Source organism: Nerophis ophidion, linkage group LG15, assembly GCF_033978795.1.
Source record: "Nerophis ophidion isolate RoL-2023_Sa linkage group LG15, RoL_Noph_v1.0, whole genome shotgun sequence".
In the NCBI taxonomy this organism is placed as follows: Eukaryota; Metazoa; Chordata; class Actinopteri; order Syngnathiformes; family Syngnathidae; genus Nerophis; species Nerophis ophidion.
The window spans coordinates 31,608,737-31,633,336 of NC_084625.1; the positions used below are offsets into that span (position 1 = coordinate 31,608,737).

The window sequence follows — 24,600 nt, forward strand, 5'->3', positions numbered from 1 at the left end:
TTCAAGTTATAATTACATATACTGTAGTTATTGTTGATGTTCTTTTTAGTCATTATCAATAGTGCTGTTTCCATTGGTATTTTTATTGCCACATTTGTAATGCAATAATGTTCATTGTCATTTCTGTGTTATTAATATTTACTTTACTACTTCTTTGCTATCACTTTTGGTATCATATTCGTATATATTGTATATATTGATGCTGTTCTGTTGATGTTATTGTTGTTGTCTCTCGGTCTTATCCCCTTATTGTGCTTGCAATTTGCCCCCGTCTTCCTTTTTTCCCCTCTTTCTGTCCCCTGCACCAAATAAAAATATAAATACATTTGATAAAGTCAAATACAAACAGGGCAACAAGAAAATATACATGAACTTTGGATTCATGTATATTATAGCGACTTGTCCAGAATGTACCCTGCCTCCCGTCTGAGTGCAGCTAGGATGGGCTCTAGCACCACGCGACACTCGAAGGGTCAAGCTGTCGAAAATGGATGGATGGCTTTTTTTCCCCTCAAATTTCTCTACAAGTCTTCATCCTCAACACAAATATCAATGTTGTTGTTTTTTAATTGATTTAGACCCCTTTGAAGGCTGTTTGATCAGGTATTTAAATTAATTAAAATAGCTCTTTAATGCAAATTCATATTAATTAAAATTGTGACATAATTTGATCGAAAGGCCATTAAGGTGTGAAAATAACAAAAAAACATTACGTGTATGGCATTTTAATAATTAAAAAAAAATACTGTCCAAATGCAGCTGAGATAGGCTCCAGCACCCCCCGTTACCCTGAAAGTGACAAGCAGAAGAAAATGGAAGGATACATGAACCAAATTATTTTTATGCTCTTTGAAAAATGAATGATTAATATGTCATGTTTAGCTTTGGGGTATTGTTGAATAACTGCCTAGGTATTGTAGATTTTATTCTTATTTATTTATTTAACAGGTAAAAATCCTCCTTAGAGTAGCAAAATAAAAAACTTTCTTCAAAATACAGCAAACATTTACTGAAAAGAAAAAAAAGTAATCCTCTGTTCCCTGAGGGTTAATCGGATTGTATTTTTTAACGCAATTAACGCAGTAAAATATTAACTTGAAAGTAACCCTCGGCATCCCTGTGATTGGATTAAACAATATACTCGTTTTCATAGCAGTAGTGTGAATACATATACTTTTATAAACAATTACCATATACTTTGGGAACATGACTTGAGCATTGTTTTATTAAAAAAAAAGTACTGTATGTGTATCACACGTAATAATTCAAGTAGTACCCACACAACGCCACAAAGGGATAGCATCAATCTGCAAAGACTTAATTGTAAGACAATTACATACATGTTGCTTGTAATAATAAGGTTTGAGGATGGTTACTGTATCATTTTGTTTACAGTATTTCTTATGGGGCAAAAAATGTTTTGAAATGAGACCAACTTGGAAGTCAACCACCACCAGGCCAAACGACAGTATAGGGCAACTTTATGCTGACAAATAATGAAAGTAACCCAGTTTAAAGGTAATTTAATGAGCATTAAGGCACATCAGCACACTTCACATTGATGCAATTTCAATATAAATTAAGACAGCATTTTGTCATGGCTTATCAGTTATATCTTTAAGGGAAAAAGATTCAAACTTTACCCAGAGTGCATTTCTTGACAGTACCTAATGTTTACATTATTACAGTTCACACCATGCATTAAAAATGTTATCAGTGGATACATGAATAAAAGATCCATTTAAAATGACAATATAAATATGATGTGGAAGGGGTTAACATTATGTGTACAGTGAGTGCACAAGAGAAAAGTATACTGTAACACTACCTTTATCTCAAATGCAAATAATAGTTCACCAGTTTCCATTCAAAAGTCATACAAAAATATGTACGACAATCAAGTCTTTATCTATGCAAAAAAGGACATTAAGTTCAGTTTTCGTGAAAAAGGCCACTGTGGTTTAAAGTATTGCATCCTGGTATAACAAGTTAAATATCTACATGGGCTACATTTGCATAGGGAATAATTTCCAAGGCACCGCATGCGACCAAAATAATTATGATTGTGTCAAAAGGAAGGATAATGTAATGTACTGTATGCATTTACCTCCGTTTTTGGCTATTGTTCTTTGTATGCTTTTTAATCATGTCATTGTCCCAAGGCCATCCAAGAGTCTCTAGTGACAGTTTTGACACTTTTGATGACATTTCTGATGGTCCACATTGCAGCGGCATCCTCCACTAGTGTCTCCAGGACCCTTAAATATATATAGGAATGAGCATATTGAAATTGTTTTAAGTCCCATGTCAGCATTAAAGGGGAACTGCACTTTTTTGGAATTTTGCCTATTGTTCACAATCATTATCAGGGACCAGAACACACATATATCTTTTTTATTTGGATTTTAAAGATGATAAAAAAACAGTTGAAAGATGTGGCTAATAGGAGTCACCGTTGTAGTCTTCAAAGTCATTTAAAACAACTTCAAAACCCTCCATCAACATTTTATATACACCCTACAAGTCCATATATAATGTAGTAACAGACAGGTTCTGTTATGATACGCTGCCCGGATCATATTATGTTTTGGTTTGAGTTTTGCTGTACTATGTTCTGTTAGTGTTTGACTTCTTTTGTTCCTGGTTGTACTTCCTTGTTTATTTTGTCACCATAGTTACGCATTAGTTTCACCTGCCGCTTGTTCCAGACGCACACCTGTTTTCTGATTGCTGTCTTTATTTAAACCTGCTTTTTCCGTCCATTCAGGCTGGCTTTGTAGTTTATGTTCACACGAGTAACGACTTTTGTACCCCAGTTCTGTACTTGCTAGCTTACGCACTAGGCCTTGTTATCTTCTAGCTCCCATGCTAGCTCTTTTGTTTTGTCTTTTGTGCCTTGAGCAAGTTTTCCTTTTTCATATTCTGAATTGTTTTTAAATAAATCATGTGTTCTTACCTTCACGCTGTGTTCGAAGCCCGACTGCATCCTTGAATGAACAATCCCGCATCACAATTCGACCCATTCGTTACAGTACGAAGCCAGCACGAAGAAGTTCTCTCGCTGCGGGCATTCTGGAGATCGATAAAGGTACGTGGATGGTCCTCCGAGCGATGGAGGCAGAGAGGCTCCGCTGTTCGCCGGATGAAGATATGATTTGGGGACCTGGAGAGTTTCTGGTCCCGGTCGACTCCATCCGGCCAGGGGAGGTCCCCTCTCAGCCTGTTCGCACTCGTCAGCAAAGGCGGAAGCCGCACAAAAGGGCTTCGCCTCGCGACAGAGGCGCTCCAATCGTTACACGTTCATAACAATATGTAATATGTTCAATGTTTACCATTTTTATCATTTCACAGACTGACTTCTTCCGTGCATTGATTTCCGTTTCCACAGCAGCGCACTGCTGATATCTGGCAACATGTGTGTTCCTACTTCCGGAAACAAACACGTGAGTGTGTTCTAATCGTAGCAGGCTGGGTAACAAACAACGAAAACGACTATTTTTGGACAACTGAGGATTAAAAACCTTATCTTTTTGAAGCTGAACATACGGAGGATGAACTGCTGCTTTGAGAAGTGAGCACGAAGAAGATGGTGAAAAGTTGGGAGAAAACGGAAGCCGAGAGAGTGAAGTCGGCATGACAAGAAGCGGCAAATGTGGAGACAAGATATTTTAACATAAATGGTGTGCTTACCCCAAATACACCAAAAAAAAAAACGTCCTCAGGCAGCTGAACCAAACGGTAAAGTGTCCATCGAGTGAGTCACATTTTATATTGATCATGATACACGCAGCACGTCATGCATGTTATTACAACTACAGTGCATATGCTGTCTGGCTAGCTGTGTACAAACAAAACATGAAATGTGGAATAATACTTTACAGATACTGTAATATGATTGTTCATGTTTTTCAGTCAGTACAGATTGATGTCTTATAGCTTTGTGTTGTGCATTACAAACTCAAACGCATTTCATGTTGTCGTAGAAGCTAGCTTATCTCTTGCCATAGCTAGCTTTCACGGCTGATACCGTACGACTTTGATGTGTTACTATGGTAGAAAGGGAGTTCCTCAGTGTTCGCTGTTACAAAACCAATTTCGCTACAACTTGGTTATTATACAGGTTACGGAATGTAATATCAAGTATTGTTGATCGTTTTTAAATGCATTTTTAAATTAATTGATTGCTCCTATTAGCTGTATTGCTGGCTGCCTAGAAGGAGCCGATTTTTATGTCAATGCAAAAAAAATAACTTTAGTCTTCTTGTCTCTCAAGAGGTTTGTGAACAATAGGCAAAATTCCCCCCCAAAAATTGCAGCTCCCCTATACCTCATTTAATAAAGTTCTAACACTCCAATGTCTACAACTAAGTAAACAAAAAAACAGAACTCAGTGTCAGGAAAACTTACCTTTGGCCCCCAGCGGGGACCTCTGGTGACCCAGCAGATTTCCGTGTGACAAACAGTACAGCGCAGCCAATCACACCCGTCCCTCTTTTGCACAATGATGCCACACTGGGGACAGTGCATTGCCTCCCCAGACGCAACCAGGGTCTTTTGGTGTAATAGTAAAAATATATCACTTCTATAGAAACATTACATGAATATACAGTAGCTGATATACCTGAAGTAGTTGTGTTGTCCTTCGTGCAGCCGAGTCATTGACAGCACGGGCTGCGAGATCATCTTGGTATTGCTTGCAGTTCATCCCCTCATGAATAGCCTGGCGAAGGCAATATTTTAATATTATTTGTGTTCGACATTCAACGGTAATCAACTGCGCATCACAAAGTGTGTTAAATTGATACCTTGCAAATGAGGCAGTTTTTCTTCTTGCAGACAGGACATTGGTATACGTTGACCGTGTCCTCGTACTCGCACCAGCCAGGGCAGTCTGCGGTGGCACAGTGGTAGCTGCCCTCACATCGCGACTCGGCCACAGACAAACTTCTTTGCAGCCAGCGCTGATACTCTTCTAGTGAAACCAACTTCCAAAGAGCGGGAAGAGGAAGGAAATTATGAGAAGATGCAACAGTGAACAAGTCTTGGTCCTTAGAGTTGGTTTTGAACTGGGTAAGAAGCTACTTAACCAACAGGGAGCAATACATGAAGCTAAGCAAATCCCCGTCTAAAGCTCTCAATATACTGTACCTTGCGACGTAACCCCAGGGATTAATCCTGGGACCAAATTTGTTTAGTCTCAATACAAAATTACATTTGCAAAGTTACAAAGGACTTCAAGGAAGTACTATTTGCAGATGACACGACCACATTTTGTTCAAGAGAGAACACACAGGACCTAATACAAATTGTAACAAAATAAATGTATAAATAGATGTGTTACGGATTGAAAGGGGCTTGGTGATCCCATCGTGTGCAAGCAGGAGGTAAGAAAAGTATGAGTCCATAAACAAGATGAAAAGACAAGGAGTTGTGCTGCTGAGAAGGAATAGCAAATCAAACCGTAGCATAAATCAAGCAAGAAACGTTAACAGTAGCTTAAGGCTAACAATGATCCCGCACCAACTGGGCGGCTAAACTGGCATGTAAAGATGCTCCGGTTAATTGGGACAATCACCACACAAAAGCAGGTAGGTACAATGAGCTCTCCTAGCAACAAGAGGATAGAACAAAACTAATACAAGACCACAGGTCATGACAAAGAAATGGTTTGACAAAAAACATTGAATCTCAGTAAAACTACAATAATGCTATTCATAACAGGAGACACATTGACCGGGTCAAATAAATAAAATTTTGGGGTGTAATAATAGATGACAAAATGAACTGTGAAAACTCATAAAGATATACAACATTCATCGATCCATCCATCTTCTTCCGCTTATCCAAGGTCGGGTCGCGGGGGTAGCAGCCTATGCAGGAAAGCCCAGACTTCCCTCTCCCCAGCCACTACATCCAGCTCTTCCAAGGGGATCTTGAAGCGTTTCTATGCCAGCCGGGAGACATGGTCACCCCAACGTGTCTTTAGTCTTTCCGGTGGCCTTCAACCGGCCAGATGTGCTCTAAACAGAGATGTCCGGGGAGCATCCTGACCTGATGCCCAAACCACCTCATCTGGCTTCTCTCATGTGGAGGATCAGCAGCCTTACTTTGAGCTCCTCCTGAATGACAAGAGCTTCTCACCCTATCTCTAAGGGAGAGACCTGCCATCCAACGGAGGAACCTCATTTCAGCCGCTTGTACCTGTGGTCTTGTCCTTTCGGTCATAATCCAAAACTCATGGCTATAGGTGAGGATATGAATGTAGATCTACCGGTAAATTGATATAAAACATAGGGTGGCAAAAATACTTTAATAATGAACAAAGGTAAATAATCAAAAATCACTCCATATTCTCACTGCTTGCTAGTGTTACTATATCTGACTTATTGTGTAGAAATATAGGGAAATAACTACAAAAATAGGCTTCATTAACTGTGTTGTAAAAGAGGTCAGTTGAATTTATACATAATGTTGGGTATCAAACTTTCTAAACCCTTTATTTATTGAATCAAAATAACTTAAATTCAATGATTTGGAGTATTTGCAAACAGCTAAAATTATTCATACGCAAACTATAACTTTCTACCCAGGAATGTACAGCAATTATTCTCAACAAAAGAGAAAAAACAAACCCAATGATGAAAAATAAACATAAAATATTTGTAAACACACAACAGTTAAAACCTTTAGCATATCAGTATGTGGAATTAAATGATGGAATGGGGGTCACCAAACAGAGAAAAAATATGATGTAGTTGAAGAAACTGTTCAAATTAAAAGTGTTTACCAAGTACAAAGAAAAATAATCCTGATAAACATCTGGAACCTTACTGAAAAATGAGAATCTAATTTAGCTCATTATTTGGATCAAAACTTAACTATTTATTCATAAGAAATGTATTGATTATTTGTGTTGCAGATTGAGAACAGGAAGTGAACGTACAAATGTGTTAGCAATTGGTATACAATGGAAAAGGGGTAGGATTAAATAAATTCTGGCTCTTATTTCTTTCGAAAATGTTGAAACGTGAAATTGGCACCATATCGTAACTATGTATATGTATGTGTGATGTGCTTGTTGGTGGTACTCACAGCTCTGATCTCCCTCTCTTGCAGTGAGCATTCACAGGCATATGTGTCATCTCTGTAGGGACAGGGCACTTCTGGCTCCTCGCTCAACATGATGACTGAGCGCAAACATTCCCTAAGTAAACATACACACATTAAATGTCTAATTTCTTTGAGGTGACCATTATCTTTGTCAAGCCTTCTTGTTTTGATCTAAAAAAAAAACCTTGAACCAAAAACTCTTACTTGCAAAAGCAGTGGAGACAGTCCCTGAGTACGGCGCCCTCTCCTGGCTTTAGCTCCACATAGCAAATCCTGCAGTCCAAAGGCTCGGGATTTGGCACCAAATCCTGGTTGTCCATCCTTAGCAGCTGGGCAAAATTATCCCTGCGCTCTTCTTCTCTTACCTGAGACAAAGTGATTTCATTCGCCTAGTGCATTACATCAACACAACAAGGCATACTCAAACACAAGGGCCCAAGATATAAAGATACAGCATACATATTTTTAATATCATTTTGGTTTGTTTCTGTACAATGAGACAGTGCAAACATTATCAGCGGGCTTATACTGTACAGTACAATCAAATGATTGATGGCTTCAAAAGTGCTTATATGTTACAAAAAATGTAATACAGTAAGAAATACCTATTTAAATGGTAATAATTGGGTCCCGTTTGTGTGTGTGTGTGTATGTATATATATATATCTACATATATACACACATACATTAGATTAGATAGTACTTTATTCCGTCAGGAGAATTCCTTCAGGAAAATTAAAATACATACATATATATACACACACACATACATACACACATACATACACACATACACACACACACACACACACACACACACACACACACACACACACACACACACACACACACACACACACACACACACACACACACACACAGGACATTTTGACAGCAAGGCCAAAACACATTTATTATCACAGTTGACCATTTCAGACCATTCATTAATAACTGACAGATGGCTGGAGCCACGCCAAAAGGGCTGCAGCATCAAAACCCCCCACCCCATTGCAAGATTTTTGTTGTGGTTTCTTTATTGTAATTTTTTAATCGAGGCCATAGTTTTTTTCCTGGCCCCATACTGAGCCCTCCATACTTTTTTTTTTTTTTAAACTCCATAATAGATATCTCCTCTTGAATGGGTCTGTAGCGAAAATAAAAACAATTTTGTACTTGTGCAATGACAATAAAGTATCCTTTCTTCCTAATTCTCTGGACAAAAAAATTGAAAATAACATAATAGTTAGGGATGTTCTGATCAGGGTTTCATACTGCTGAGGGACATCGGCCTATTCCAATACCGATTACATTAAATGTGAATTTTTCCATTTATTCATGTTGAGTGCTACTGACAGTTTAACAAAATCAACAATATTTAAACTAGTTCCTTGTTCTTTTGTATTATATAAATTGTTTGAGCAAAACACAGTCAATAGTACAGAATAACTAAACATAGGCAAAAGCTACTATCTCCCACTCATTTAAAGGGACCTATTATACAAATCCAACTTTTCTTACCTACTGGTACCTGTTTTTGTGTATTTGGTAGATGCACAAGTCCCGAAAATGTGAAATCAAACCATGGAGGCATGGCAGGGATATTTTTAAAAAACTATTTAGCCGTCATTCCATTTGGAATTTGCCCAAGTTGTGACGTTGTTCCACTTAGGTGTTGTCAGTGGATATCTCTATAAATGGTAAAGTTTTATCCGAAGAGCTTTGCGCCAATCCGCCATTGTAGTCTGACACTGTAGGGGCAGACTGGCTCATACATGCAAATGCATCCGCTGATGTTGCCATTTCTAATACAAAGTAGCGTATAGTTCTAAATTATATCTGTCAGTAGACTCCATATAGAAGCACTAAAAATCACAACATGGCTGACGGGTAGAAGACATGGAAATAAGACACACAAAGCGGCGCATCCTAAAAAGATTGACAGCAAAAACCTTGAAGATGGTTTGCAAAACATAATCCATGTAACATTTCGACCAAAGAACCACCATTATATGTTATGTAGACTACAAGGAAAGATTTTAAATGTAAAAAATAAATCATATGACCCCTTTAAATCTTTTTTTTTTTTTGCCATCAAAGTCCTCCTGTGTTCAAGGAATTATTCCCTGAGTTTTTAAAAATGCACAAAAACAACAACAAAATAATTGAGCAAATAAAAGTATCGATCTACCGGTAATTACTTTTGTATTGCTTATATAGTGATACTAACTCTGGTATCAACACCACCAATCCGCCGCACTCTTACGTAAGTGTACTGGCTGCGACAATGCTGACACAGCAACAGTTGTTATATCATAAATGTATTATCCTTAATAACAATAATATAAATAAAATGATTGATCCAACAATAATAAATAGTCAATATGTCGCGTGTGTATTTGTGTTTAGTCGTCCAGGTCCGGGTTAAAGAGCAGCTCCTCTCTTCTCTCATTCTCCTTTAGAAAAACAGAGACAGAAGAGAAGAGAATCAGCGCTGAGGTTTTGTCGCCACTTCCTGCTGCGGCTGTGTGTCCCCCTAAATGTACAGGGGGAGCACGTACGCAGCTCGGGGATGGTATCGTTTACATTTTAACAGATACTGCTGCCAATTTGGGACTTCATAAAAAGTAGTGTTATATGGTGCGCGAAAAAATATTAAACTTGCAAATTGTGTCTAAAAACAATGTAATTTTACATTTCTGCTATTTTCCAAGACAAGTTGTTGGTGAAGGGAAGATGTCGGTAGCTCTAGTGTGTTTTCCTACTTGCTTGTACTGTCGAATGGCCTCCTTTTCCTGCTGGAGCCTTCGGAGTTCCACTGCGTCCGGCTGGTAACCGCCTGGAACGACGTAATTATCAGGGCGGTCCGCACTGCATATCTCGCAGCCTGGCCGCGTCGGTTTGTTGATAAAAGTGCAAGAAGGGCACGACCAACCCTAAAGGAGAAGTGCAGTTTTATTTTTTATGTTTTTTCTATCTATATCATGGCTATTCATCTGTTGGCCTCAGTTCAGTTCAAAACATGGGAGACAAACACCAAACTGCTCCCGTAGTATGGAAGAACTTGGACCACTGTAAAGTAATTGGCAGATTCTTGAATTGACATTTCAACCCTGCTAGCAAAAATAGAAAACTGGGATCCAAACTTGTGATTTATATAACTAAGGCGTTCCTCAAGGCTCCCCTTTAAGTCTTCTTCATCTTGGCAGTTACAATTGGTTTTCATAATGTGATTTTCATAATGTGATTTATGTAAACAAAGCGTTGCATTAGCTTGTTGACTTCAGACGCAGTCAGTAGTCATTTGGTCAACTTCATTAGTTATACTAGTGGCGTTCCTCAAGGTTCCATTTTAGGTCTTCCTTTTTTCATCATTTGGGCTATTCAACTGGAATTTCAGTTCAAAAAGCTATTGAGAGACTCACATTTTTGCAGCAAATGATTGTTAAAAACACTAGTGAGAGTACCATCCAATAATTGATACAATATGAAAATACATCATGAATGAAAAAAAAAGTAAAACACAATATTAGCTAGACAACCTAGTAGACTATTTAAGCCAAAAACATCCGCAAATAAATCAGCTTACCCAAAATCATATGTTTTCATCATGGTTTTACATATTTTTTAAAAACAAAATTACATTGTTTTGTACCACTGTCAAGTATGTTCCTTTGATTGAGATGCATCTCTCCATTGTTGCAGCTCTAAATATAGATTTGTAATAAATCTCAGTTCCTTTTAGTTTAACTGTTTAAATATTGGGGTTAGGGGTTCCCCGTATACATGTAAATATATGTGTGAGATATGGACAAATTAGTGAATTATACGAAATTTACAATACATTTGTATTTAACGATTCCTATACCATAAGTGAAGAAGCAATACAAAATGTTTGTACAAAACTCAATTTTACAACTTCTTCAAGGGGAACTGTACTTTTTCTGGAATTTTTCTTATCCTTAATAATCATTATGAAAGACATGATGGCTGGATTTTTTTAACGCATTCTGAATATTTAATAAAAGGTACATAAAAGGCCGCTTACAGCCGAGCCAATGAGAGGTCTTCTATTTTGCAAGAAAAATCCAATGAATAATCATTCAAAAACCGCCAACAATACTCCATTTACATTTTGTGACTTTAATATTACCAAGTATTAGTGATATTGTTATCATAAGCACTAACGCAGACAAACTAAAGCGGTGATGTGATCACTACCTTGTGTCCATATGTTTACATTAAGTGGTCAGCTGTTTCCTCACTTCCCTGCTCCTTGGAAGTTTATTGTAGATTATAAATCATGCCTCTCACTTGAAAAGTAGATGGCTGAGGACATATTCCGACAAGTTGGTACAATGTGACAGCCATTGACACAAAAAGATGCTTGGTCCCCCCTGCACTGATCCCCACCCCGTTTTTTCATGAGGATTATGGCATCAAAAAGAAAATATATGAACATCCCAGCAGTCTGCATCCTAATGACAGCAGACTTTATACAGTATTTGATGTTTCATTATGTTTGGTGGCTCTCATTAAATCCGCAATGAGTAATAATCAGTGATGAAGAAAAATAAATGCGAACATTGCGATGCTGCATTTTTTTAATTATTGTACTGCGTATGTCTAAAATGATCAAAATACATAAATATTCAATACTATTATAAATGCGCCTATTACTACATTACATTTATACTTACATCATGTATATAACCCCCTAATGGAGGTGTTTGGCTGTTTTTAAGGGCTTCATAGGCAGAATTCAGCAGCTCCAAAATCCCCATTGTGAGTTGACTTTTGATATCATTTATTTAATATTTAGAATGCAATTTAAAAAATGCATCTATTGTCATGTTTTACATAATGATTGTGACTGATAGGCAAAAATTGAAAAATAGTGCGGTTCCCCTTTAAGGATAACCTATTGACACCAAACCGTTTGGTAAATTGAATCACCATTGACACATATTTTAAATTTAGTCCTGAATAAAATATGGTAAGTATAACCTTTCAAACTACCTATAGCGGAATGAAATCTTGTCAGTCATTGACTGTCTTTGACACTGCAGGGTCACTAGCCTTCTCACAGTCACAGAAATGTAAACAATAGGTAACATAGTGGAAAAAAAATGCCTCCTCTAATAAACACCCTGCACAGTTAAAGGGGACCCATGATAAACGTTGTACTTATTTCTTCAGTTTTTTTTCTAGCTATCTTAGCGGTTAGCTCAGCTATTGGCATGCCTTCTCCCTCTCAAACATGTTTAACCTTATTTAATGAATGATAATCATACCTAAGACATTAAGAAATGCTGTTTATTTTCCGTAAGGTAGGTGATTATCATTAACTTCGAGCAGCGACTACAAACTATGTAAGGAGATTAACAATTAGCTGCTGGCTTGTCAGCCGGTGGTACTAGAAATAAATACAATATTAGGGTAACAACTTACGTGATAGGCATTTAAAGGTAATAATGGTGATCACATATTTTTTCAAGAAAATCGGCCGACACTGATCAGTGGCCATTAGACCGGAACCATCCCTACTCTAACTATAAAACATCTATTTGGGACGTTTTATTCTAGAATATAATTAGCGTCCCATATTCTGGTCACTGCTGTATTTTGTGCCACAGGTATAGCTAAAAAAAAGCCACTGTAGTCTATGGAAAAAGTTTTATTTGCAAACACAGCTCTTCTAGTGTATTACTTCAGAGTGTGTGGCCATACATGTTGTAGCTCGTACCTGAGAAGAGGTTGACTTTCGTTTCAGTGCTTCATATAGTTGACAAAACTCCTCATTGGAGACATGTTTGACCTCACTGGGGATTTCTTTCTGGGATTCTTTGCAGAAATAAATTTAACATGTCACAAAAACACACTTCATCTGCAAGTCCTACATTCCAATTCAATGGTGCCACTCACCAATACTGTGGTTATGTGTGGGCAAAGTGTTGTAAGGTCTCTTTTCTTGTGCCGACGTGCTGTTTGGAGCAGCGTGAGGGAGGGAAGTCAAAGAATGAGGAGAGCTGGCGAGGAGAGCACTTTCCTGGTCTTGGAGGGTCAGGCGAGCGTGTCGGGCTGTGACGATGTACACGAATGCCGTGTCACCGTCCTGGCGAACGCCATACGAAGCCAGGGAGCGATGGTTGGCGCACAGGCACTGGCCGATCACCCAGCGCTGCACCCGCGGGTGAAAGCCGTACTCTAGGAACATCTAAGGAGGATAAACACTCAAAACTGTAACGGTGGCAACAAGTGGCGCGAACACAAAGATAAGAGACTGACCTGTTGTTTTAAGGCTGCAGTGGTCATAGAAGGACAAACTTTCATGGTGACGCAACACGACGAAGAAGAATCTTCAACTATAACAGCCAATCTGGCAAGCAAAGACATTGTAGAAAATGCAATCGTATGGTGCAACAACCTTAATGAGATCCAATTTAAGAGGTACAAACACTTACAAATGAAACACAAATGCACTAAGAGGACGACGGAACGATGCAGAAGTGAAAAACTATCAACAATATAACATTATTTGCGGCTTGTGGCTGGATGTTGTCATTGTAATGTTGGAGTTGAGGGTTAAATCACCAAAAATGATTCCCGGGCATGGCCACCGCTGCTGCCCACTGCTCCCCTCACCTCCCAGGGTGTGAACAAGGGGATGGGTCAAATGCAGAGGAACATTTTTACCACACATAGTGTGTGCGTGACAATCATTGGTACTTTAACTTGTAGTATAGCCATATGGTCACAAGATGGCAGCAAATTTTACTAGTAATAGAGGTGCCCAGACTGATACTGATATTTGTCCAGTATCACCAAAAACAAATATCGGATTATATCAGCTTGTATTTGAAAAACTTAGATGTAAGCACTCAGATACAAACAGTCATGCAGCTTGTTTACCAGTGCTAAGCTGGACAGGCCAGTAAACATCTAAATATCCCCCAATAAGCTCACAAGGTTGTTCTCTTCTTCTATCTTAGTCAAGTCTTTTACAAAATGTAAACATGGGGCTGTAAGCTATTACAGTAGGAGTTATCTGCTACGCAACAGCTAAATACACAAGCTAAATATACGTAATAAAGAGTCCCTAAATCAATCAATATTGCAGTCTAAAACACAACATTTGTCCATATACACAAGAATCAAATAATTATCAAATAATTATAGTTGCATATTACAGATACAGACTCAAAGGTTGAAATGTATTAGAATTAGGAATGGGAATTGATAAGATTTTTCTAGTTCCGATTCCACTTTCGATTCTGCCTAATGATTATGTTCTTTATCGTTTCTCTTATTTTTTTGTTCGAAAAAAAGAGAGCAAAAAGATGGATTAGCATCAATTTTGTGTCGTTTAGAGGTAAAATGACCTTACGAAGTCAACAGTGAGGTCTTTAGAGGCAAATACATAGCAAAGAAAAAAGGTATTAAAAAAAAAAAAAGAAATAAAAATAACATAATAGATATCTATTCTTCTGTAGAATTTAACAAAATAAATAAGTGGAATTTATTCAAGAGTAACATTTAGTAACATGTGATGTTAACTCATTACATGCAAAGAGAGATATGACAAGCCTTCTTTTGATATAATTTTGATGATTATGGCTCATATCTTATAAAAACTTTGAATTAAAAATCTCAGAAAATGTGGCGTTTTAAACACTAAGCCTTGGTTATCAAAAATCATCATAAATAAAGTCTTCATACATTTTACTTAGCATGTAATGAATATCAAAGGTTCTTAGTCGCTGCTCCGTGACATTCGTCTAGTGCAGGGGTCGGCAACCTTTACCACAAAAGAGCCATTTTGACCCGTTTCACAAAATAAAGAAGACAATGGGAGCCGAAACTATTCTCGCGAATGTCTGCTGGTAGTCACCCAAATGACAATAATGAGGGGGTGCATTGAAGCTATTGCCTTAGACACCTTCTACAACATGTACAAACTGCTTGCCAGTCCAGTATCATGTTGTATGTGGCTTCCGCAGATACACGTACTCGACTGCAAGGCATACTGGGTGTTACAGATTACACTGAAGGTTGTGATTTAAACAATTTTAACACTCTTACTAATATGCACAACACTGTGAACCCACACCAAACAAGAATGACAAACACATTTCGGGAGAACATCCTCACAGTAACACAACATAAACGCAACACAACAAATACCCAGAATCCTTTGCAACCATGACTATTCCTGACTATATTATACACCCCGCTAGCACCAACCCCCCCCCCTCCCCCCTTCGTGCGTCGGTTGAGGTGGGCGGGGTTGGGGGCGTGTGTATAACATAGTCAGGAATAGTCATGGATGCAAAGGATTCTGGGTATTTGTTGTGTTGCGTATATGTTGTGTTACTGTGAGGATGTTCTCCCGAAATGTGTTTGTCATTATTGTTTGGTGTGGGTTCACAGTGTGGTGCGTATTAGTAAGAGTGTTAAAGTTGTTTATATCACAACCTTCAGTGTAACTTGTATCACCCAGTATGCCTAGCAGTCGTGTACGCAGACCTGCGGAAGCCACATACAACATGTTGCTGGACTGGCAAGCATGCGTACGGTCGGCACGCAGATAGCATTGCGTGAAAGGCAGGCGCGGTGACATGTTGTAGAGGACGTTTAAAGTAAAGACATCACGGCACGCCCACAATGTTGTAGTCAGAATGAAAATCGGAGAACGTTGATCCCGGGTGATGTCCGGGAGAGGCACCGAATTCCGGAATCCCCCCGTAACATTCTGGGGTGTCGGCGATTATGCAGCTGAGTCGCATCAGAGTTGCCAAAGAGGGTTGCCGACCCCTGGTCTAGTGGAAGATGTGAACTGGAGTACTGCTCGCCTCAGAGCCAGTCAGAATCTGTCTCTTGTAAGACTCAACTAAAGTTAAATTTTTACAAATAAACGCGTTAACATTATAGACAGGTTTTTGTTAGTACCTGTTGTAATTCTGGCAGATGACTGGTGCTGCTTGGTATGGGGTCAGCGCAGTTCAAAAAATGCGACATTGATTTATAGTTACAGCATTCTGTGTGTTCAAATGTTTCACCATATTACTCTCATGTCCTCTTGAAGAAATAGCTGTCTTGTAATTATTACAAGTCGAGTTGTGATAATATCTTGTAAAAAAGACGAGCGTTTTGCCGCCGTGGGCAACATGCTGCTGTCTGACGTCACTACGCAAGTTGTGCGAAGCCCGCCAAAATCGTTAAGGGAATTATTGGAAAAACTTGTACTTTTACAACATGTAACGTACAAAATATCAGATGCATTTATTCAGGTAGAAATATCACAGATTACAGCTGGGATAGCCCTGCCCCCGAAAATGATTTGTCTTGGGTACACTTATTAATGAAGAAAAACTGTACCAATCTGCGATTAATCGCAATTCATTTTGAGTTAATAATGAACAAGATGCAATTAATCCAGATTAAATATTTTAATTCGATATCATATTGCATAATTTCTATTTTGACAGCCCTAATATATATATTATGAAACACCCCTAAACTAATAATATTTACATAGAGGAGTGTAAATAAACTAGTTACCTGATGTCGGTGTCTCCACATTCTCGTGCAGAGGGCTGGATGTTTAGAGCGGCTTGTTGGTGACAAAGCGTGGCAGCAAAGACGGAGGCCGCGTTCATGTCGCCGGCCTCGATAGCTCGGGTCAGCTCCATGCACGTGTCTTCTACAGATGGATACACGCACACCAAAACGTGCACAAGCAAAACACAGAACGGCCCACTTAGGAGAGAAACCAGGCAAATGTGTATGGAGGATGTTGGCATTCCTCCAAACAGCCACTACGGAGACATGGGGCTAACAATGATTCAATGGATGAATGACCAATGAGTAAAGAGGTGATCTGTTACTTTCTAGATTTAATAGGTGAATCAAATGTGAGGTAAGTGATAGGTACACACCCAAGTGTTGCAAAGCTGAAGCATCCTGGAGCTGGGAGCCCTCTGAAATATCTTCAGCAGGAGATGCTTAGGGGAAAAAAATAAAAAAATTAAGCGCGTGATAAAAATCTGATGTACTTCAGATATAGTCTAAAGTCTGATACAAGTCTAAAGAAAGTGGAGGGGGCGAGGTGTGACTGACCTTTGTGTGCTTCTCTTAGTGATGTCATCATCACAGTGGCCCACTGCTGGGCCTCCTGCTCGCAACTGAAGTTGAAATTGATGCGGTCATGTGGGGGTGCTGCCAGACTCAGCTCGTGGCATGTTGGTGTTTTCACCACGTATTTAACGGACCTCAGATTGTACTGGGCGATAGTCTAAGGACAGAGAGAGAGAATAAAATGGCTGATGTAATATTGTTTCATGTAACTCTCTGATAGCAGTATCACTCACTAGTATGGGAATTGGGATCACACCCAAGCACACACCTAATTTAAGTATGAAAAAATGTGTGCGTCAGACCTCAAGTATCATCTAAAAAAACAAAAAACCTCAACATCACATAGGCATGTATGATTTGTTTTCACAGTCCATTAGAATGTAAAAATACTTGCTCGACAACACCTAAGACAGGTCTACTCAGCCTGAGTTCAGTTCAAAACATGGGAGCCATTTTTTGCAGCATATTTTTTAAAACATTACAGTGGTACTGATGTCTTATTATTGAACAATAACATAAAGGCGCCTTTAGGACAGTTTTAGGCTAAAATACAATTATATACAGGATATGTTAGTAAGGTGTCCCTGCGCCGCCTCTCTGCCAGTTTGGGGATCCTTGGCCTAGAAAGCGCTGAAGACCCCTGGTTTAGAGCTCAGGCTTTGATGTGTTTCTTACTTTCAAAGTTGCTTTGTTATGGCTTTCCATGTCAAGTTTGGTGTGTTCCCTTGTTTTTATGTGTACTTATCTTGTTACATGTTTCCTTTTTATCACTTCCATCTCTGACAATTTAGCTGTGGGTGGCGTCCTGTGTGGTGACCTGCTTTACGGTTTGATGGAGCCTCTACTATACTCTCATTAAAGAGCATTAAAGCACTTCTACGGCTCATCCATTGAGAGCCTGCTGACATACTGAATCACAGCATGGTACGGCAGCTGCACCGCTGCAGACAGGGAGAGGCGTCAGACAGTGGTAAAGGCAGCACACTGGATCATCGGCTGCCCTCTCCCCTCCCTGATAGACATTTACACCTCCCGCTGCCTCAGCAGAACTACAAACATTATCAAGGACAGTGCCCACCCTGGCTCTGACCTGTTTGACCTGCTGCCCTCAAAAAGGCGCCAGGGTCATCAGGTCTAAGACAAACAGACTCAAGAACAGTTTATTCCCTAAAGCCGATAACCACGGTGAACTCTCATAGGCACTAATTTTATAGTTTAGCACCTCTCTGTGTGCAATTTTTACTTTCCATGCACAATCTGAATGCTTCTATATATATGTATATAGTATATTTATTCCTGCAAACAACACATTCTGAACATTCATTCTCAGGACTGGACTGTGCACCTTACCTCCTTTTGCACAATTTTTTTTTTCCTTCCTATATTTTGCATATTTATAGACTGTTGCACTGATACTGGAGATGCTTTTAATCTCATTGTACCTGTGTATAGTGACAATAAAAGGCATCCTACCTATTCTATCTAAAGAGCAGTCTTCCTTCAGCCAAGCTAAGATTCCTACCTTGACAATTACTCACTTTCGCTACAAGATTGTTGTTGAAATAAACTTCTGTGGAAAAAAAAAGTTTGAGCTCAATCCACATGGCGCATTCCAGATGTCATAACCAATGGTAAAAACTCAAAATCTCTGAGTACCTTTCCAATCTTGTAACATTGCAAACTTTATTTATGTATGCAATATCAATGGGGTGTATAGCTATTGAATGACACCTTTATGGATATCATCTGATGGCTACTGTACTGTATGTGAACTTTGATAAAAACTGCTGCACTTTATGTACTTCCATCCATCCATTTTCTACCGCTTATCCCTTTCGGGGTCGCGGGGGGTGCTGGAGCTTATCTCATCTGCATTCAGGCGGAAGGCGACATACACCCTGGACAAGTCACCACCTCATCGAAGGGCCAACACAGATAGACAGACAATATTCACACTCACATTCACACACTAGGGACCATTTAGTGTTGCCAATTAACCTACCGGTATCCCCAGGTGCATGTTTTTCTGCACTTTAAATGAAGTTGCTAAAATACTGTAACTTGGCCGCCCATTGATTTTTAATTCACATACCCTCTATGTATTGTTCTTGTATTTTAAATTGTCTATCATTATGTAATTTTAATATTGTTGTGTATTTTCAATCCTGGGTATTTTTTTATTGTGGATGTTAAATGAACCATAAAAGAACTACAGATGGAAATTAGCATGGTGCCAAATCTGGTGCAGCTGTTGTAGGCACAATACCAATGTGAGCAATTTGCAAAATGCGGTTGCGCATTTTGCAAATTTGTATAATTCGCAATCTTTTTGCAAATTGCTTTCAGCTTTATATTTGAATAATGTGTGGTGCACATTTTGCAAATCAATGGGCGCAAATACATGTTTTCGGTGTCAAAATAATTTACTAAATAGTTATGTAAATCTATTCATTTGTAGTCGGGACAATATAACTGAGTGTTGGTTTACTATTTTAAAAATATAATAATGTAGGGTTACTGACTAAACCATCCAAAAAATCTCGTCTTGCGATATGCAAATTGTTTGCGCACAATGGAAATTACGTATAATTTGCAAAGTGCGCGAGATTGGTGAAATGCTTACAACACAGCCATCGTCTCAGTGGTTAGATTCGTCGCCCTGAGATGGGTAGGTTGAAAGTTCAAAACCCCGGCCGGGTCATACCAAAGACTATAAAAATATGGCACCCATTACCTCCCTGCTTGGCACTCAGCATCAAGGGTTGGAATTGGGGGTTAAATCACCAAAAATGATTCCCGGGTGCGGCCACCGCTGCTGCTCACTGCTTCCCTCACCTCCAGGGGGTGAACAAGGGTGATGGGTCAAATCCATCCATTCATCCATTTCCTACCACTTGTCCCGTTAGGGGTGGGATGGGTCAAAAGCAGAGCACAAATTTCCCCACACCTAGTGTGTGTGACAATCAATGGTATTTTAACTTCTTGGTGTAACTGCACATTGTCCTTTAAATAAAGAAATACAAACAATACGAACAAAAGCACACTGTAGATCAGGGGTCACCAACCTTTTTGAAACTAAGAGCTACTTCTTTGGTACTGACTATTGCGAAGGGATACCAGTTTGATACTTAAATAAATTGCCAGAAATAGCCAATTTGCTCAATTTACCTTTAATAAATAAATAAATAAATAAATAAATATATGTATATGTATATGTATATATATATATATATATATATATATATATATATATATATATATATATATATATATGTATACACACACACACACAAAACAGGGTATTTCTGTCTGTCATTCTGTCCTTTTTTTCCTTTTACGGAAGATTTTTTTAGAGAATAAATGATGAAAAAAATATTTAATTGGATGATTTAAAAGAGGAGAAAACAGGAAAAAAATTTAAATTTAATTTTGAAACATAGTTTATCTTCAATTTCGACTCTCTAAAATTCATAATTTACCTGAAAAAAAGAAGAGAAATACTAGCTAATTCGAATCTTTTTGAAAAAAAATAAATAATAATTTATGCAACATCATTAGTAATTTTTCCTGATTAAGATTAATTTTAGAATTTTGATGACATGTTTCAAATAGGTTAAAATCCAATCTGCACTTTGTTAGAATATATAACAAATTAGACCAAGCTATATTTCTAACAAAGACAAATAATTATTTCTTCTAGATTTTCCAGAACAAAAATTTTAAAAGAAATTCAAAAGACTTTGAAATAGGATTCAAATTTGATGCTAAAGATTTTCTAGATTTGCCAGAATAATTTTTGGGGAATTTTAATCGTAATAAGTTTGAAGAAATATTTCACATATATTTTTCGTCAAAAAAACAGAAGCTAAAATGAAAATTATAATTAAAATGTATTTATTATTCTTTACAATAAAAAATACTTTTATTTGAACATTGATTTAAATTGTCAGGAAAGAAGAGGAAGGAATATAAAATGTAAAAAGGTATGTGTTTAAAAATCCTAAAATTATTTTTAAGGTCGTATTTTTTCTCTAAAATTGTCTTTCTGAAAGTTATAAGAAGCAAAGTAAAAAAATAAATGAATTTATTCAAACAAGTGAAGACCAAGTCTTTAAAATATTTTCTTGGATTTTCAAATTCTATTTGAGTTTTGTCTCTCTTAGAATTTAAATTGTCGAGCAAAGCGAGACCAGCTTGCTAGTAAATAAATAAAATAAAAAAAATAGAGGCAGCTCACTGGAAAGTGCTGCTATTTGAGCTATTTTTAGAACAGGCCAGCGGGCGACTCGTCTGGTCCTTACGGGCTACCTGGTGCCCGCGGGCACCACGTTGGTGACCCCTGCTGTAGATTATTTGGTAAACACGACAAAAAAACACTAAAGTCCTACTGTGATGCATGCCCGCGAACTCACCACACTGCCAGCGTCCGGACTGCTGCAGTCCTGAAAGAACAGGCAGAAATCCCCTGAATTTCCCGCGTCCATACTGAGCTGTAGGCGAAGCGACTCACTACCACCTGCTCCCGGAAGACGTAGAGGCCGAATACCGGAATGGCACAACGACACCCGAACCGACATGAGGACAGTTTGATAGTTGGGTTCTGACTGCTGCCGAGCTCCAATATTCCGGACAGGCGGAGGCAGGCGCCGCTCTGCCGAGAGGCTGGCGGTCCATCCGACCGAGCTCAGTGACATATTGGCGCGGGAAGCATGTAGAAAAGACGCACGGATAGAACGGAGACCTCACTTAAAACGTCAAACTCTTGTTCAGTCCTCCGTTACGCTATGTTGGAAACAAAGTAGGACCTTTAGACATAATATCGCCCCATAACAGGAAGCAAGTGCGTAGGCAGACTCAAGTGTCAATTCATTTACCGCCAAAGCGTTGCCTCTTCCGAATATATCCCGCCACTCTTTGAACGCGGAGGAGTACTTTGTCCCCTTCAACGTCGAGATTCAAAACAAAACAAAAACTATCCCCGAAGAAGTGGCAGCGACCTTTCGGGTTTGACTGTCATGTAGTGCTTTGTCTTCTTCGCCTTGTTTACCGGCGCGACGGAGTAAAAGGTGGCACACTGCCTCCTATGCTAGTATGTGTAACTACACCCTAGTGTACGGTGGCCTGGAAGTGCAAAACACTTTAATCAGAATCAGAATCAGACATACTTTATTAAAGGCCTACTGAAATGAGATTTTCTTATTCAAACGGGGATAGCAGGTCCATTCTATGTGTCATACTTGATCATTTCGCAATATTGCCATATTTTTGCTGAAAGGATTTAGTAGAGAACATCCACGACAAAGTTCACAACTTTCATTGTTAAGAGAAAAGCCCTGCCTCTACCGGAAGTCGCAGACGATGACGTCACAAGTGTGGGGGCTCCTCACATATTCACATTGATTTTAATGGGAGCCTCCAACAAAAAGAGCTATTCGGACCGAGAAAACGACAATTTCCTCATTAATTTGAGCGAGGATGAAAGATTTGTGTTTGAGGATATTGATGGCGACGGACAAGAAAAAAAAAAGTTTAAAAAAAAACGCGATTGCATTGGGACGGATTCTGATGTTTTTAAACACATTTACTAGGATCATTTTGGGAAAGCCCATATCTTTCTATTGTGTTGCTAGTGTTTTAGTGAGTTTAATATTACCTGATAGTCAGAAGGGGTGTCTCCACGGGTGTCTTGACGCGCAGTGTCTCAGGGGAGTCGACGGCAGCTATGGACGGCACAAGCTCAGCTTTTCTCCTGTAAGAAGCGACTTTTTAACCACAATTTTCTCACATGAACCTGCTGGTTGAAATGTGGTCGGGATCCATGTTCGCTTGACCGCGCTGTGATCCATAGTAAAGTTTCACCTCCAGGAATTTTAAACAAGGAATCACCGTGTGTTTGTGTGGCTAAAGGCTAAAGCTTCCCAACTCCATCTTTCTCCATTATTAATTGAACAAATTGCAAAAGATTCAGCAACACAGATCTCCAAAATACTGTGTAATTATGCCGTTAAAGCAGACGACTTTTAGCTGTGTGTGTGTGCAGCGCTCATATTTCCTAAAAAACCTTTGACGTCTTGCGTACACGTCATCATTACACAACGTTTCCAAGACAAAACTCCCGGGAAATTTAAAATTGTAATTTGGTAAACTAAAAAGGCTGTATTGTATTTCATCATTGATATATAAATGATCAGACTGCGTGGTGGGTAGTAGTGGATTTCAGTAGGCCTTTAAAGGCCTACTGAAATTAGATTTTCTTATTTAAACGTGAATAGCTGGTCCATTCTATGTGTCATACTTGATCATTTCGCGATATTGCCATATTTTTGCTGAAAGGATTTAGTAGAGAACATCAACGATAAAATTCGCAACTTTTGGTCACTAATAGAAAAGCCCTGCCTGTACCGGAAGTATGTGCTCATGACGTCACTGGTTGCAGTGCTCCACACATATTCCCATTGTTTTTAATGGGAGCCACCAGCAGTAAGAGCAAATCTGTTATCTGAACTCACTATGTTCTCTGCTGGCTGTACATATCCTACATATCCTACTGTAAGACCTACACTGTTTCGATGTCCATTTCTCTGTTGATACAATTGTTGATGACTGAAGTACTGATATCAACCAAAGCTCCTCATCCCACCCCCCGGATTGTAAATAATGTAAATAATTCAATGTATATACTATGATGATTAACCTGTGTGATGACTGTATTATGCTGATAGTATATATTTGTACCATGAATTGATTGACGTGGACCCCGACTTAAACAAGTTGAAAAACTTATTCGGGTGTTACCATTAAGTGGTCAATTGTACAGAATATGTACTGAACTGTGCAATCTACTAATAAAAGTATCAATCAATCAATCAATCGGACCGAGAAAGCAACAATTTTCCCATTAATTTGAGCGAGGATGAAAGATTTGTGAATTAGGATATTGATAGTGAAGGAATAGAAAGAAGAAAAAAGCGACGGCTCCGGGCGACAGCAGTGTGAGCGTTTCAGATGTAATTAGACACATTTACTAGAATAATTCTGGAAGATCCCTTATTTGCTTATTGTTTTAATAGTGTTTTAGTGAGATTTTCAAGATTGTAAAAGATTGTAAAGACATACCTCGAGGTCAGATGGCTGCGGTGAACACGAAGTGTCTCAGAGAGAAGCTGAGGAGCCAAGCTCACAGCTGCCGCTGCTGCAGGACGACGACTAATCCAATGATTTCTCCGGTAAGATATATATCACAATTTCCCCATCCAAAAACATGCTGGTTGACGTAGAGAAAACATGTTTGTTTGACCGCTACGCTTCACAACAAACAAAGAAACATCGGCTGTGTCTCAGTGCTAAAGACAGCTG

General features: G+C 38.8%; 1 protein-coding gene across 3 annotated transcripts; it reads right to left on the reverse strand.

Annotated features, from left to right (window-relative positions):
• Window positions 1-1,507: 1,507 nt before the first annotated feature.
• shrprbck1r (sharpin and rbck1 related) lies at window positions 1,508-22,307 on the reverse strand. 3 transcript variants are annotated; one of them, XM_061922019.1, is made up of 14 exons: window positions 22,119-22,307; window positions 17,227-17,401; window positions 17,046-17,111; window positions 16,669-16,810; window positions 13,396-13,486; window positions 13,033-13,324; window positions 12,854-12,951; window positions 9,873-10,043; window positions 7,315-7,475; window positions 7,093-7,204; window positions 4,806-4,985; window positions 4,622-4,720; window positions 4,408-4,551; window positions 1,508-2,258 (listed from the first exon to the last, which is right to left on the reverse strand). In XM_061922019.1, the coding sequence occupies exons 2-14, from the start codon at window positions 17,255-17,257 to the stop codon at window positions 2,178-2,180; spliced, it is 1,668 nt and encodes a 555-aa protein (XP_061778003.1). In that variant the 5' UTR covers window positions 17,258-17,401; window positions 22,119-22,307; the 3' UTR covers window positions 1,508-2,177. The 3 variants fall into 3 exon arrangements, with proteins under 3 accessions (XP_061778003.1, XP_061778002.1, XP_061778001.1); XM_061922018.1 differs by lacking the exon at window positions 22,119-22,307 and adding an exon at window positions 21,657-22,112 and having other exon boundaries at window positions 12,854-12,939; XM_061922017.1 differs by lacking the exon at window positions 22,119-22,307 and adding an exon at window positions 21,657-22,112.
• Window positions 22,308-24,600: the final 2,293 nt, after the last annotated feature.